Below are 17,427 nucleotides of genomic sequence, written 5' to 3' on the forward strand. Positions count from 1 at the left end.
CTAAAAAGGAAAAATATAATGGTATTAAAATAATTTTAAATTGAAAAAAAATAAAATAAAAAATCAGTCAACCAACAAAATGCAAGTAAAAAAGTTACTTCTGATAAAGTGAGAAAGGGAGAATTATTTCATTCTCAGGTAAAAATTTTGTTTCACATACAGTATATACTGACATATATAAGCAGATAGGAACTTGACTAAATTTAGCATTGAAAATATTTAAGCAAGACAGACTTGTGTTTAATTTAAATTATTACATACTTTATTTATTAGTATGAAGTTTTAACTGAATTTATAATGTGTCTAACTATCTAACATCAATATCCTTTGCATACTCTAAAACTGTCTCCTTAGAACAATATCTCACATGGACTGTAACAAAGATCCATCATTTCTCAACTTTTGACATACAACTATTTTAAACATGTTATCATAGCTACCTAAGCTATAGCAAAATAATCTTCATGTGAAGTAAAAAAAAAAGATTGTGCTTTTCTTTCCTCAGTGATAACTTAGATGTATAAAGTAATAAAAGGACAGCTTTGAAATGCATCAGTTCTGAACTAAATCTAACATTAGAAATATACTGAATACACCTAACATTATAGATGCACTGAAATTTATCTTACACAAAGACTGGCAGCCCTTCAAAGAAGAAGAGCCATTTTTTGTTTTTGTCCATTTTGGGAATTAGGTGGAGTGTTAAAACCATGACTCTCTTCTTAATAAAAAATTGCAAATATTAACATCTGTTACACTTGAAAGATTCTCAGATTTTTTCTTCATGGTAAAAGTAAAGTTTGAGAGCCATACAAACTTCCTCAAAGAGCTGCTTGCAGCTTGCAAGCCACAGGTTCCTGACCCCCGATCTAACACTATAACTGCACTTAATCCATCTAATATCACAAAGGTACAGTTTCTATTGTTGTTATCAATACATTTTAAATAAAACCCTTAATGAAACTTGTATAAAATCCTATAGAAGCATTAACATTCTAAGAATATTTACTGAGGAATTTACTACGATTCATCCTGTATTTGAGGAGTTTGACTAACTTGAAAAACATAAGCTGTCATCAAAATACAAATCAAGATAAAAAAAAAAGCCCTTTCTCATCATGAGATATGCATATATACTGAATGCTTCTGTATTTAAACCATCTTGTAGTTCATTCATTTTATACATATAAAGATTTCTAAAATAGCTAACAATATAAACCAAAAATAATTTGATAACTTAAGTTTTGCTTGCACACATTAATCACACAGATTTTTCCTTCTTTTATTACTGATTAACTAATCATTTACTAATTCACAAACATCTTGCATTCCAAAAGGAATACTTTTTACATAATTAACTGGAGCTTAAAAACAAACTGTATCATAAATGTTTCCTAACACACACATAAAAAGTAACCTTAAACTTCTGGCATTGCATGGTGCCTTCAAAGGCCACAAAACCACTTTTAGCAAGTCATAAACCAAAAAGTATATAGTTACATAACCATTAGCAATATATGAAATTATTTTTGGATGCTGGGAGAACCACATATTACCCATCATCCCTTTGAAGCCTGATTTCGTACATATTCTCTGATAAATATTCTAATGAGCAATAAGAAACAATTAGGAGCACTTAATGTACTGAAATAATGAATAATCAAAATACAAATGAATTATTTGTTCCAACACACACAAATTATAACTTCTAAATAAATTCCACAGAAAGAGTCATGAAGACTTATTGCATAAATATTACAAAATAAAATGACATCACATGGTGATCTATCTTCAATACCTGTTTCAGTATATTTTGTTCTCGGACAAGTTTCTGTCTCTCCCGATTTGGATGTGTGACAACTAAATCTAAAGGGTCCTGCTTCTTAGGCTCATTCTCTTTACCAGCAATGAAATAAATCAATTCTTGAAGTAGCTGGGTGACAAACCTATCATATTAGAAAAATAACGTATTTTGGGTACGATGTCAGTTGAAGCACGTAATTGTCATTTTGACCTTTGTGAACTCTGAGACTGAAAGAGAATTTCTTTCTTTACTCCTTTCTGAATAATTAAATAATTCCACATTCATTTAAAACCTTGACCATTTAAAATATACAAAGCATTACCATTACAGAGTGAACAAGGTCCAGTTTATTTTCAGCTGAGAGCAGGAAATACCATCATCTGAATGTGTCAAATATTACAAAATATTATAACTCTTCTATTGTTTATTAAATATTTCTAATCTTTATATGTAAATTGTTCTCCAAAAACAAAACATCTTAATGAAAGACATTAATTTTAAACTTGATTAGAATGTTTAAAAACAATTATATTAAACCAAAATCAACCTATATTCATAGTTTAGGTTGTTTAATATGAATTTTATCCCACATCTGTTGTTAGAGAGCATCCCTAAAAGTCTCAGTTAATGGAACTGTGTACAACTTTATTTGTGCTTCAAAATTGTTTAAATTATGCTCATAGTTTTACTGCTAATAGATAATGTATTACACATTGCATTCTATATGCATATGGAGATATATAAATAAACCTTAATATTATAATGCCATTACCACAAAAGTTAAACATGATATTTTTAAATTTCAACATTCTGTAACTTCTAATTAAACTACAAAAATTCTAATTTTCATTAGATAATGAGTTAAAACCCTAACTTTTAAGTGAACAAAAGATGTTTAAGTAATTAAATTGATGTTGCATACTTTGATTAAAGCTCCCAAAAGAAATGTTATAAGATGGAAGAATCTATAAATGTTATAACCAAACCTTGTATATATTATTAACTGAAACTAAAAAAAAAAATTAAATAAAATTACTGAATAGCATATAAAACAATAGCCAAATTTCAAACCATTAGAAGAAAAATTTGTATAAAGAATAGTAAGCCAATAAATGACCAATTATACATTTCACAGGAGATGATGTGTGTAAGTAGAACATAACATAAATAACCTACTAAAAAAGTACACTTACTCCAAGTGGAATCTCATCTAATTATTAATATATTAATAAGCACACTGATCCTTGGCAATATAAAATAATATTGATAACCACTTTTAAATTAACTAAAACAATTATTTAAATGAGGTTAGCAATGATTGACTGTAAATTAAAAGAGGCAGTTACAGACTGTGCTTTTTATCCACAAATTTTAACTTTACTCACAACTTGTAGCACCTAGAATAGAGCAAACTCGGTAACTAATTTTCATTCATATTAAATGCAGCTATCTTACTATAATGAATGTGGTGTGTACTCAACTGAAATATACTATAGCGCCATCTACTAAATGACACCACAAACACAAATCCATAAAAAATTCCATACTTTGGGTATTCAAGATTTAGACAACTGGAAAAAATATGGTATGTGCAATAACTATTTCATTACAGCAGAACACAGTTTTAAATAAAATTACTCTCCTTACAACACAACTTTAACTAGCACTGTGTAAGTGTTTGATTATATCTTTACTGATGTAAGTTGTAGATATAGTACTGAAGGATACAACTTTAATATTTAAAAATGTTAAAGTTTATATTAGCACAGTTTATATACTTTTCCTATGCAGCAATTTCCAGAAAATAATCCTTTTTTATAGAAAATGTTCACTCTTCTACTTTTTCCAAAGAGGTACAAATATTAATTTGTAACTACTAGCACAAACAACTGCCAGTCCTATGTACTACATAAATGAAATAATATGATGTTTTAATTATTAGGATACAAATCTAAATGCATCATCCACAAATCAACTTTTACAAAATAAATAATAACCCTTTAAATATTTATTTCAAGAAGCCCTGCCACAGATAATAAAGTACAATGTTTTTTTCTTAATAATCATATTCAAACATTAAAATGTTAGGCTTAAAATTTAACATTTCTTTATTCACTAATGATATCATGGCCTTAAAAAGCCTCCTATACCATCCAGAATTGTGTAATCAAAATGTTCAAGTGAACATGCAGCTGACAATATTCTAATGTAAACAAGAGTTTTTATTAAGACTTGTTGAATTGTCTTCCTCCTAAAAACCAAGCATAGAGTATTAAAAACACAAATAAATACAATAATAAATTAACAAAATATAAGAATACCTTCTTTCATTTTGAGTAATGGATCCTTTTTCTAGCTTACTATATATACTAAGTAAAACTTTGCATGCATCATTAGCAAAATCAAGGTCTCGAACTTCTGTGGCTGAAACAGGGACGATAGCAAATGCTTCTTTATCTTCTTTCACTGGTGCACACCCCACCTGAAGCATTGAGGATAGTTTAACACTTTACTCATCTGTATTTCTTACATATATCCTATGCAATAAATAATTATGTATTTATAAAAAAAGCAAATCTCAGGTTCAGAAATAAATTGAAAATGTACTTTTTAAATCAAAACGAGGTAAAGCAATGAGGAAGCGTACAATAAAAACAAACATACGTAGGGTACTCATACAACAAACAAGTCTTACCAAGACAGACTCTCCTTCAAAAGTATACAATAAGCTTTTTGGTACCTAACATTTAACCATCTCATCCAGGGTGTCCTTTACTGCACACAACACAAAGTTTCAGTGTCTTATATTCTAAATGTTATTGAACTGCTTTTTGTTTATGTTATATGAAGTAGTGTAACATAAAATCATTGCTAATAATCCACGTTTTAATAGTATATAACTTTTAAGTTCTTAATCCTAAAACACAATATTTAGAAAAATCCCAAATTTCCCCTAGTGTGATATGCATAACACATTTTCTCTAGGTGTCTTGTCTTCTTTTTTTTATCCACCATCCCTTCAAAAAGTATGAAATTAGACACAAATTACTCACTATAAAATTGTCATTCCTCAGACAAACCATAATTTTAATAGCCTTCAATTTTGTTTTGTTAGAGAAATGAAACATAAAATCAGACCCCTCCTACTCTGCCCATCACATCCTCTTTTTCAGAATTTGTTAATAGTTCTCTTTTACGTTTAATTATATATTACCTATAACCAATAGAAAGTCAATGTTTTTATCGATAAAATGCATTATATTATGTTGTGTTCTGAACACAAGTGTCAAATTCATTTATAATACAATTTTTGTTCCAATGGGAATCACAATAGCTAGCTTGGATGAATTCGAAATGGCTTTTGTTGCATGCCCTACACATTCCTTCACTTCGTTATACAACCCCCTTCAAACATGTGGTCAGCTATCAGTCAGTTACCTCTTTCTTTCTTTGTGAACCTGACGATGATCAAAGAAGGTCGAAAGGTTGTTCACTCCTCTACATAAAAATTTCTCAACCCAAACTACCGTTTTTACATACATATTTTTCTCTTCAAGTGTGTTTCCTCGTCATCACTGATTAAGTACTTTATTTTTTGTTTTTCCTGTTTATTCTTCATTTATTATTAGAAAAGTAACTAAAATATAAAAAGAGAGATCTTTTTAAGTTAGTTAAGATCAGATTAAGTATAACAACTAATAATAATAATAATATTGTAATAAAAACATTTCAAGAGTCATGCACATGAGCAGTTTGTAGTAGGTTGTGGGTAATATAATTTAATAGCATAACATAAGCTGCATGTGCCTTGGGTGATTTACAACTTATAATGGTGCAGATGGTAGTTAGACACAATTCAAAGGGCAATAAAACAATAAAATTAAATTTAACAAGATGCATACTGTTATGAGCTTAAAACTACTTAAGATGAATGAATGTAATTTCATGTTCCAATTTCAAGTCATTTAGATTTATTTTGATTCTTTGGTAGTTATGAGAATGTTCAAACTGACCAAACCTGTATCAAAAGAGTTAAGCAGCAACATTTCTTTAATTGAATGTGCATACAGTTCAAGGAAAAATAACTATAATTCCAAATATACAACATATCAAATGTGTTATAAAATTTGTGTGCTAAAGATACATCTGTGAAATGTCAGTCAGACTAACTCAAACAAGTCAATGTACTAAATTATGTTCAACAAAGAGTAAAATACTTTTGCTCATCTTACAGTTTGTAGATTACATTTGCATAGCATCTACAACCTCCTAAGTACATATCTAAAGTTTTTGTTTAATATCTCTGTATACTGTATCTGTTATTTACCCTCCTTTACTGTGAACTGTCACTAAATCAGTAATGTATGGTAATACTTAAATTTGATAAAAGAGACATAAATTACATAATACTGTGGTCAGTGGCACTATGAACAAGGTTGCAACATATATAGTTTGATACCAATCCATGCACATAGGATTAAAAACATATAAAATCTAAAACAATGCTGCTACAGAGCTGCAGTATATATCTTGTGGAGGTCAAAAGTAAGAAGGACTGACATAAAGTCGTGGTCCTAATAGCTACACAAATCTAAAAAATTACTGAAACAGAGAAAGGGGTTCTAATATTTACAGATATACAGGGTGTTTGGAAAGTCACTGTGCAGTTTTGTAATCATATTTTATTATATTTCAAATTTTGATCCCAATATGGTTTTAACAACTGAAGAACATGTATGACTCGTCGAACACGTATTCGAGAAGGTAGTAGATACACAGATGTGGTGCAATAGCGATTTGCTGAAAAATTCCCAGATACACCTGTTCCACATCGCAATGCAGTTCGTAACCTTGTTGATAAGTTTTGGAAAACAGGATCAGTGGATGATGCCAAACACTGTGGAAAAACTGTTGGATATTTCTGACAGTGTGATGCAGAGTCCATCAAAATCATTACAAAAGTTAGCTCAGCAGCATGATATTGGTCTTGGAACTGCTCATAAAGCCGTCAGAAAGACATTAAAGCTCTTCCCATACAAAATAATGGCAGTACAAGAACTGGAAGCAACTGATAATGAAAAACGAATACGCTATTGCAGATGGTTTAACCGATTTATCAAAGAGAATACAGCTAATGAGTTGGATGTGATCTTTTTCACCGACAAAGCATGGTTCCATCTTCATGATTTCAAGGTTGGTGTGTGGGTTATGATTTCCAGACGTCAAATTGTTGGCCCTATTTTCTTTATGAACACAATAAACAGTGAGTGCTATTGTTCAGAGATTCTTCACACCTTCATCGGTCAGATGACAAGTGATGAAATCAATTATACATGGTTTCAACAGAAGGTGCTACTGTCCACACATCTCACAGATCCATGCATTTATTAAAGGAATGTTTTGGAGACTGCATTCTTTCCAAAGACTTGTGGCCCCTACGCTCACCAGATCTTAATCCACCAAACTTTTATCTATGGGGAGCAGCAAAATCTGCAGTGTATCGAGATTGTCTGCGCACACTGGATGACTTGAAAGCAGTAATAACAGCATTCATTCAGTTTATTTCAAGCCAGCAACTGATAGCAGTGTTTAGAAACAAAATAAGAAGGATCCAAACCTGTATTGATGCCCACGGGGGTCACTTTCAACATTGTTTATAATTGTCATTCATATTTACCTCCTGTATTCTATATTAAAACATGTCTGTTAATAAATATATAAGTGCACAGTGACTTTGGAACACCCTGTATAAGAAGGGCTGTAAAACAGAAACCATACCTTTGACATCATGGGCTTGTCTTCACTCTTGTCAATTGGAATATTTGTACTATGAACCCAAGTATTCGTACACAAGTGACGAAGTCTCACGTACGAAGATCTGCTCAAAAAAAGATAATTATGAAATTTCTTACTAGTTCTGAGCACAAGATATCTTACAAGGTTACTCATTTAAAACTTAATGCACAAAATCCTTTTCAATGTAAAATTTACAACAGACATGTTACTTAAATCTTTACACCTGACAGATTATTTTATTTTTGGTATCAAACCAAAAACAAAGAGCAACAATTTAAAGTTCCATTACAGTACTACTGGATAATCTGGTTTTATAATTTTAATAAAAACAAAATAACACACATGTATTAAACTCTTGTAAATTTCTCTAATATTACAATCTTTCATACATATTGTTTTAACTTCAATTCTTCCACTGTTTTCTTCAGTACAATTAACTAATAGAAAGATATCACTTCGTTTTATCTGAAGAGAACTGCTGAATGTCTTTAAGAAAATCAAATACACATGCCACTTGTAGTAACATTTTACCAAACAAAAAATTTCATGGTTTTCTTATTATTTTTATTGTAACTTTTTGTTTTGTTTCATGAGCTATCTGCACTCTGTCTGCCATGCCAAATCAAACTTTAGGTTTTAACAATGTAAGCCCATAAACTTACAACTGATCTACTGTGGAAGTTTTTGGCAACCTGCAGACAATGAACTATACAAGGCTCTTTAAGGAGATTTGTACAGCTCTTGGACTATCCTCTGTCTCCTGACTTTTTGTTTTTTGGTCTCAGACAAAAAAGAAAAAAGGCTTTTCTTCTTTGAAGAGTTGCCAACCCTTGCATTGGTGGATTACTTTGTAAATACAATATTCTAAATAATAAACTGGGATAAAAAGTACATAAAACCACTTCTTTACATCAAATTGTTTTAATTATATCCTTCAAGAACAGAAACAAATAGTAAATATAATCTAACAATTATAAAAAAAAGGAAAATTTGGAAACCTGAAACATAGCCAGAAATGCCAAACAAGATTTCTTAAGATGTTTTGACACTATTATCTGTTTGCAAAAATTGTTTTTAAAAACCAAATATACATTGAAATACATAATAATAAAAATGTGATACTTTTTGTTTTAAATTTTGGAAGTTTAGATTAACTATCCCCAAAGACTAAATCTGAGCCTTATTTATCACTGCAGAACCTGGCATACAAATTGCTGAGAAAGTTGTGAGAGGTATAAGAAATGCCTAATATTCTAAATATAATAAAAAGTTATGCAATCTCTCAATGCACATATATTTTACATCCTGTTTAAAGTTAGATTAAAAATTATTAACAAAGGGAATGATTGTTCTAACCTATCAGGAGGTTTTCATAATACATAAAACAAAATTAATCTTCTAAACTCTGTATTTAAAGCTAAAATAAACTTCTTAAATATGTGAAACTTGACAACACATTCTGTAGGATGTCAAATTTTATGCCACAATTTTTTCTTATTTTATTTCTATGTTTATTTTGTGTATTTAGTCTGGATTGACTTTGTAAATTATTTTTAATCACACAGACCTTTAAATAGTTCATTTATCAACACTAAGTGTGAGAATTTTTCTTATGTGTAATGTGATGAACAGCTATTGTTAAATACTCCTTTTTTAACTAGCAAGTCAAATTATTGTTATATTAGTAGTATTGCAGGAAAGGCAGTTCCAATCAATTCAGCTAAAACATGGCTAATCATTACTCTCAATTACGTGTTTGTTTGTGTTTTCTTATAGCAAAGCCACATGGGGCTACCTGCTGAGCTCACCGAGGGGAATCGAACCCCTTATTTTAGCGTTGTAAATCCGTAGACATACCGCTGTACTAGCGTGGGGCACTCTCAATTACATATAAGTCATTACAGTGACTCGTACGTAGTGTATACTGAAACACTACAAGTATTTTAAAAATTTTAATATACAACTAATAATAAACTCAAACTCTGCTCTTGAATACTCACTGGGGAACTAAGCCATTGCCTCTTGTTAGTGTGGTAGCATCCAGTTCAAATATGGAGGCTATATCATTGGAATGAGGCACAGACACCAAACAATACACTGGAGCAGCAGGAGAGCCTCTAAGTTTGGACCGCATAGGATCAGAAGTAGAATCATCATCCACCTCTGCAGCAAGGTACTGTCCACTGGCTAAGTGTTTGAACCTATAGAGACTATTCCAATGGCCAGCTCCACCTCTACATGGGTCATGTTGTACAACCTGAAACAGGATTTTATTTACTAATTCAAGGACACAATAAATTTCTCTGTACAGCTTAATAATAGAAATAGAAGGGCCAAGTTATCAAATATATTAGAATTAGCAAATTATGTTTGATTTTTAACTGTCAACTTCAATAGAGCAAAATAAATATAAAAAGAAAAAATATTTTCTTCTTTAACACAATAATGTTTATTTCTTAATTTTTCTATCTGAACTGTTCCTCAGTGTGTGACACATGAAACTACTTTACATACTAGACATGTTAATCAGTTTCATACTTCAAATTTCATGGCAAGCAGTTGATTTTATTGTACTTCATAGCTTAAGAATTCACTGTTTTGTAGAAATTTGTGTTTATTACTACACTGATTATTGTATTTCTATAATGTTCTGTACCAACAAAATCATTATACAGTTTGTATACATTTCTCTTGGTAACACAGAATTTAATAGTTTCCAGTTCATAGTGTGCTTAAAAGCTCATGATTTCAGTTATTATTTATTTCTCAGATCTGATTCCAAAATGTTCTACACACTAGTTGTAAATCTGATTGGAAAATATGTAAATATACCTTGCAAATTTTAGTATCTAATTAGCACATTAACTCTGAGCATAAAAACATAAGTGTGAATGAATGAAGTGGCTTGAATTTATTTATATTACTTACAGTGGGGGCCAAACACCAAACAACAACAACAAAAACTAGAACTATTTAAAGGAATTCTCCCATCAAATGTGGTTAACGTATGACCTGCAGCGACAACCAATATATTTAATGATCAACCATAGACTGTCATTATAGGACTATGAAACAACCCATATGGGGAATTTCAAATTATATTTTCCAATTAGCCTTTTTTTTTTCACAGTTCTCCATAGATAAATAAACATGTATATGTAACAAGTGTGTGTGTGTGTGTGTGTGTGTGTGTGTGTATTAATTGTTTTTTCTTATCTAGACAGCTCAGAAATGTTTTTACAGCCTTACTTCTACTTCCCAGAGTGCTTTGGAACTTGTGGCAGCTGTGGCTGTAGCTCTGGCTGTTGAGCGCAGAAATACATATCGTTTCTTTTTGTACTCATCCATTGTGAGAAACTTTTCTTGTTCTGCGTGAAAAAGTCGAACCACATCACCCTATGGCAAAAAAATGCTTTATATATCAATTGTTAAAATATAAAAAACTTTTCTACTGACTAACAATGCAGAGTCACGTGACATAAAAGCTCATAACTTTATGCAGTTCACTGAGCACATGCTGTAACGTCACAAAATAAACATAATAAAAACTTATTTATGAGATCAAATGATTAAGAAATTATCCTTTTCATGTTAGAGTTTGTTTTTTTTCTCCTGGAGTTGGTCAATTTCAGAGTTTCTTGTGAATAGACAAAAGCACAGAAATTATCAGAAGAAAAAGAAACAGTTAGAACAATTTTGGTAATATATATAAATGTGTTATTCTTCCTGGAACCTGAAAAGCTTCTTATAGTTTTGTTTATGCAACTGTGTTCCATCTTTCATTATAAAGAAGTATAAACAACAATTTATAACAGTCTAATGAAAATTATTAGTCTTAAACATGCAGTTAACACTTAATCATTGTGGTAATGGTTTTGTTATCTAAAATAAACTAATGTGTCATACTGATACACCATGTATGCATAATGTTAGTATTACACTGCTCTATTAACCTTTCTTCTAGTAGTTTTTTTCTAGTATACATACACACAGAAATATATAATCTCTACACGCATAAACATGTGTGTATGTGTAGAAAGTCATAACCTATCCATACATAAATAAATACCTTCCTATGATACATTAACATTCTTGTAGTAATTACTGCAAACTTCAGCAAACTGTTTATTACAATAACTGTTTCTTCACCCTTATTTTTTTCTTGAAGTTGCTCTTGGTCTATCCACTAGTAATCCTTAAAGTGATAGACTAGAGAGAAGGCAGCCGGTCAACAATCACGTACCATTACATTTAATCTTTACCAATAGATAGAAGGATTGAACATCACATTATAATACCCCAAAGGTTGAAAGGATGAGCACTTCAGTGACAGAATTCAATCCCATAACCCACAGACTATGAGTCAAGTGCCCTAACCACTAAACTATGTCAGGCTTTCCAGATTCTAAGTATGGAGCAATATGAACCAAATCTTGAAATTCTAAATACTACATATCAAACTTCATTCCAACTTTGTAAAGATGTCTTACCCCTTTTAATACATCATCCAGATTATCCTTATAGTCCAGAAAAAGAGAAATCTTCCAAGATGTATTAGAGTTAACAGCATTAACCTACATACACAAAATAAGTTTTTAAATTTTAACACAAGTTATGACTTAGGTGCTCATATGGTGATAAAGACAAAAATGAAACAGCACAGTAAAATACATTTTAAAAATTGTCTACCTAACAAACACTTAGAACTGAACTGGATGAAATATATAACTTCATACATTTAAAAAAAAATAAATGTATCTTATAACTTATTAACAAAAGTTAAATCACAATAAAAAAGAAATGAATAACTCACTGGCTGGAAACTTTTATTGTCCAAAACGTTTCATAACCATTCAACTGATATTAACCAAAATATTACACAATTAAGCATATGCTATCAGTAAACTAATGAAAATATTTTAGCTGTTATGACAGGTGAAAAACTCAATTTTTCATCAGAGTTAATTTGGAATGTGATTGAAACTTTGCAGGCCATAATATTTCTTTCTCCAAAAGGTTTTGAGCAAACTGCATTTTCTATAAACTAAAGACTACTGGACAGAATATCTATTAAATTGTAATGCAAAAACTCTTTAATTTAACAACAGACAAAAAAATTCCCATCAAATTAAAGAAAACAAAAAAACTTTCAACTTTGTGCACTACAATTTTGTGTTGCAGGCTATACAAAATGAGCTGACTGACTAAGTTTGGCCCACAAGACATGTGTTGTACGCCTCTCTACTATGACCATCTGACTCCAAATCTTTGTTTAAAAGACAAACATATCATTTTATTGTGAATCATAAAAACACCTACTTTCTTTATTATGCTTTTTTTTCAACTTAAAATCAAGTTTTTAACCTTTTCTGATTATATGTATGAAAAAAAAAATTAATAAACTAGAGAAATAGTACTTAAAATAACAAACTGTTTTATTTCCCATTCATCACCTCTTTAGAGCCAGGATTATCTTGTAGTTCATGGTTACTAGCATGTAGTGGCTGACCAGCATTAACGGGGGTTAGAACAACTTTGTCTCCAACAACAACCTGGAAAAATTAAAGAACTAATATTAAGAGGTAAAACCCATTACACTTGTAAAAGTGATTTTGGAGTTGACAATCACAGTGTGGTGGTTTTGTGTATTTTTTAACATTAATGCCAATACACCAGCAGTTCCATAAAGTTTTATTTTACTGGCAACCAATACATTTAGTTTTAAAATACATTCACAAAACATAACCAACTTTGGACAGTCTCAATAAACTCTTAATTTAGGCCCCTCAAGGTAATTTAGATGATTAAACTAGAATAATGCAGAGGGTCACAAGGCAGCGATGAAAAAAGGCAATAAATGAAGCAGAGGCCAATACTCACAAAACAGACCTATGAAATAAAAACATAATGTTACTAACTTCACATTATATATCACTTTTCTCATAATGATGCAAACCTTCTTTTCTCGAGTAACCCTATTATTGCCGTGTCTTTCAGCTAATCTTTCAAATTAAATCATGCCAACACTATTTATTTTAACTTGATATCTAATTAATGACAAAATCATTTAAGATTTATCACAAAAGTTGCACGAAGTTACTCTCTCTGATAATAGGTAAAAACAACTTTTTTCCCATCAATGTTTTTTACTGTCAGTAGTATCTGAAAGTGTCAGTGAACATTAGATTTAATATTCTCTTGATTAAAAGTAGCCAAGATTAATAAATTTTTAGTTTTTAGAGTCTGAGAAAATTGAAGATCACAGTCTGGCTACATAGAGATTGGTTTCAAAATGTTACACAACTAACTTATGCCATTACAAGCTAGAAGAATGACAACACAGTTGTCTCGTGGGGACAATCTGAGCAACAAAAGCAAGAACATTACCACACAAACTTAAGATTTTCTTTTAAATGATGCACAATTTGAATTGAAAGCAACACTTAATACAATATGAATATTTGTACAATAAACTCTATCTGAATTACATTATATCAGCTATTCAATTAATGCTAGAGCAAAAACAAAAAGCAATTAGAAGTTACGTTTCATTAGCATTTGTCCATTTTAACTTATTGAACAAAATTCAACCTTTATATTAAATTTACTTATTTTAAATATGGCAGACAGCTCATGGATAAAATACACAGTAGAAGCAAAGGTTTTTTCCTCTCTTAAGAAGGCAGAAATTAATCTCAAGATCAATCAGAATAAGTGTAATGTAGTTAAAGATAAGTAAAGCCTACAGAAAATAAAGAATATCAGATTTTCAGTTAAACATTTTTTTACTGACTGTCAAGATAATTTGTGTGGTATTCTATTAAAATCAATGAAGTTTTTTATAATGCTCAATAAAAATATGGTCTGGTGCACAGTTAACTGAGTTAAATATGTAGAGATATCTTCTTTAATACTGTCCTCAATATCATATTTTCCTTTTCTTATGTATAGTGCTCAAATTATTATGTATTATTTTCTTAGTTCTTAGTTACTGGTTTATCTTATTCTTTGCACATACAGTCTCAAATAATACTCTCTCTGTCTCCCTTCAAATCAAAATATTCAAATGAACTGAGTTTTTACAGTTACTTTTGTTTAAGCAATTTTTAACAAAAATACAAATGTCAATTGGAATATGAACATCATGTAATAAAGGCAGTGACTGCCATGTCAATTGGAACATGAGCATCATAAGTTTAAGGTAGCAAAACATTGAGACACATTTCACAGTCATTTCTATCTAAAGAGAAATCAAAACTGTAAGCTCTTTAGCATACTATAACTCACTCAGCACTTAATAATGAACTCAATGTAACTTTACCTTACAATACACCAAGAAAATACATTGCATATTACAAAGATAACAATGTTACCTATTAAACACAAATGATAATGTATAAATGTTAAATAAACTTGGAATAATACTTTCACAGTTGTACATAAATAACTAAGAATTGCTATCTCCTTTTTATTAGTCTAATGCACACTTCATTCACTCCCACAATACACATTCACACCATGATCCTGTATCTGTTTTTTCCAGGTACAAGACAACAAGGCAGGAAATGACAAGTTCAGCAATGTTATGAGTCACATGTAATGTTTACATATTTAAAATATGATTTCATTTATTAATTTGGTGTAGGTAATAACATCTTATGAGATCAATTGGGAAAAACAGGCCAAATTTGAGGTCAACCTGCTTCACTATCCTTGAAAAGGTATTTGAAGCAAAAACTAAAAAAAAAACTTTGAAAGAAGGGATTCTCACACACTTGAGAGTGTAAATTATTACAGACAAAATGAATGCAAACAGCTGCAGAATAATAACATGTGCAGAGACAGGATGAAGTAATCAACACCATTAATATATTTCACAGTTCTAGCATGTAAGGTTATCTTTAAAAATGTGAGTGAAAAAATTACAGAAAATAACCTTTCAAATAAAATGCACTTATTATATAAAAATAATATGAATCAGTAATATGTATAAAACATGCAAAAAGTGGAAGGTAAATGCAAAGTTTGAAAGTAAATTTTCAAAAAAATAAGACCTAACAAAAGAAGTTCACAATGATAAAAAGAGAATTATAAACCTAACTCCAGTCTGCTTTACACCAAAACACAGGAGTTTGTAAAACATGTTTGTTTTACTACTTTTCAAATTTTTTCCACTTTTTGCTACACACGAATATTCTGAAAAAGAATTCTGCCAGTGCTATTATGAACTACAAATCTAAGAATTTATTGTTTCCATCCCACTTGCAACGTTCCACACTTTTATAGATATTATAAATTGGTTCAATTTTCACTTGCAATGAACTAGCAAAAGTCAATGACTAATGGCAAACGAAAATTAATACTTTTATATTAAACAAAAAATCATTATTTCAGATTAATTGAGAAATTGTGAATCTTCTAGTAAAAAATAGGCAAGCATTATTTCTTATGGATGACAATAAGTCTCATGTTTGGTATTTGTGTTTCACTCTCATTAAACAAACATAAGAATAAATAACTAAAAATATTTTCTACTCTAAAATAAAATGTACAGTATTATTTCACTACCTACATTGTCACCTGTAGTTCTAAGTTTATAAAATGGAACAATGTAAAACCATGATCCTTCGTCTCCTGCAGAGTCAAGATAAACTCTCATTGCATTTTTCTCCAGTAGTGCTGGAAGCCGTTTGTTGACTGTCAGATATTTATTGCTCTTGATGTGAAGAAGCTAAATATCAAATGACATTGGTCTCACACTAAACTAATAACATGTTTTATACTAAGTTTAAAAAAGTTTTGTTTTCAAACATATCACTTTTGGTATGGTAGATACATTGTTCAAAAATGTAATAAAATTCATATTTTCTGAGAAATAATAATATCATAATAATCATGCTATAAATAAACAGAGTGGCACCTACAGTTTTTAAGAAACTGAGATTCTTAACATTATAGGTGCCTTACTGATATTACAAGCAAAACATTTTGTATCTATAAATATTTCTTAATTTATACTTTCTAACATATGTTTTTTAATTTAAAGTGAAAAAAACTAAAAAACAAGGTCTCATGGTTCACTTTACTAATTTCTCAGAATACAAATTATCACTTCTAAAGTTAATCTAAAAGACATCTGCACCACAGCATTATGCCCAGTAATGTAGTTATTAATGCTTTAAGTAGTTATAATTCTGTCTTTTAATTACTCTAAAACTGATTAACCATCTTTCCAAAATTCACATTACTTCATTACCTACCATTTTTAGTATTATAGTTCTAAATGCATCCAACTTTCTTTGTCTGATTTTAAAGAAAGTCTGTTTTGATTAGTGTCGGCTATTAAATTCAGTTTCAACATACCGTGGAGTGCCGTTAAGCCGCGGTATTTAGGGGGTCAACCTGCTTAACCACAGCTTAAGTGGTCCGCGGCTTAAACCTTTGTGACTGAAAAGCTGAAGTCGCCAACAGCTCCGCTGAGGAACCTCATCCGGGTCATTGCGTGATCATTATAATATTAATATATAGACTATTCAGATACAATTGACAAGTGCCGTTTTAACACAAACGACCAATGCATTGCGATGGTTCGCTTTCCCCTTTTTAATAAATAAAATAATCAACACAATTTTGATTAAGATTTATTAATAATATAAAGATTACAATAAAAATAAACCTTTTTATTGTAAAATTTCGTCTTCCCGTGTTACATGCGGGCCGCCATTTTAAATCTCGTGGTAGCAATATTGTGCACTTGCATAAATTATTAAATTTTTAATACCGAATTTATTAACTGGCAGTAAACAAATAAGAAAAAACAAATAAAA

At 30.3% G+C, this 17,427-nt stretch overlaps 1 protein-coding gene across 9 annotated transcripts in view; it reads right to left on the reverse strand.

Annotated features, from left to right (window-relative positions):
• Positions 1–17,427, reverse strand: part of Itpr (Inositol 1,4,5,-trisphosphate receptor) — a 123,351-nt gene that overhangs the window by 97,800 nt on the left and 8,124 nt on the right. For 8 of the 9 annotated variants that reach the window (XM_076506977.1, XM_076506976.1, XM_076506980.1 and 5 more), the window contains 8 exons: positions 16,173–16,331; positions 13,054–13,152; positions 12,091–12,174; positions 10,850–10,996; positions 9,601–9,857; positions 7,583–7,682; positions 4,126–4,286; positions 1,799–1,946 (listed from right to left, as the gene is read on the reverse strand). In XM_076506977.1, the coding sequence (XP_076363092.1) occupies positions 1,799–1,946; positions 4,126–4,286; positions 7,583–7,682; positions 9,601–9,857; positions 10,850–10,996; positions 12,091–12,174; positions 13,054–13,152; positions 16,173–16,331 (1,155 nt within the window). The remainder of the gene's footprint in view (positions 1–1,798; positions 1,947–4,125; positions 4,287–7,582; positions 7,683–9,600; positions 9,858–10,849; positions 10,997–12,090; positions 12,175–13,053; positions 13,153–16,172; positions 16,332–17,427) is intronic. The other variant, XM_076506982.1, reaches the window with a different exon arrangement.

Source organism: Tachypleus tridentatus, chromosome 6 (assembly GCF_004210375.1).
Source record: "Tachypleus tridentatus isolate NWPU-2018 chromosome 6, ASM421037v1, whole genome shotgun sequence".
In the NCBI taxonomy this organism is placed as follows: domain Eukaryota; kingdom Metazoa; phylum Arthropoda; class Merostomata; order Xiphosura; family Limulidae; genus Tachypleus; species Tachypleus tridentatus.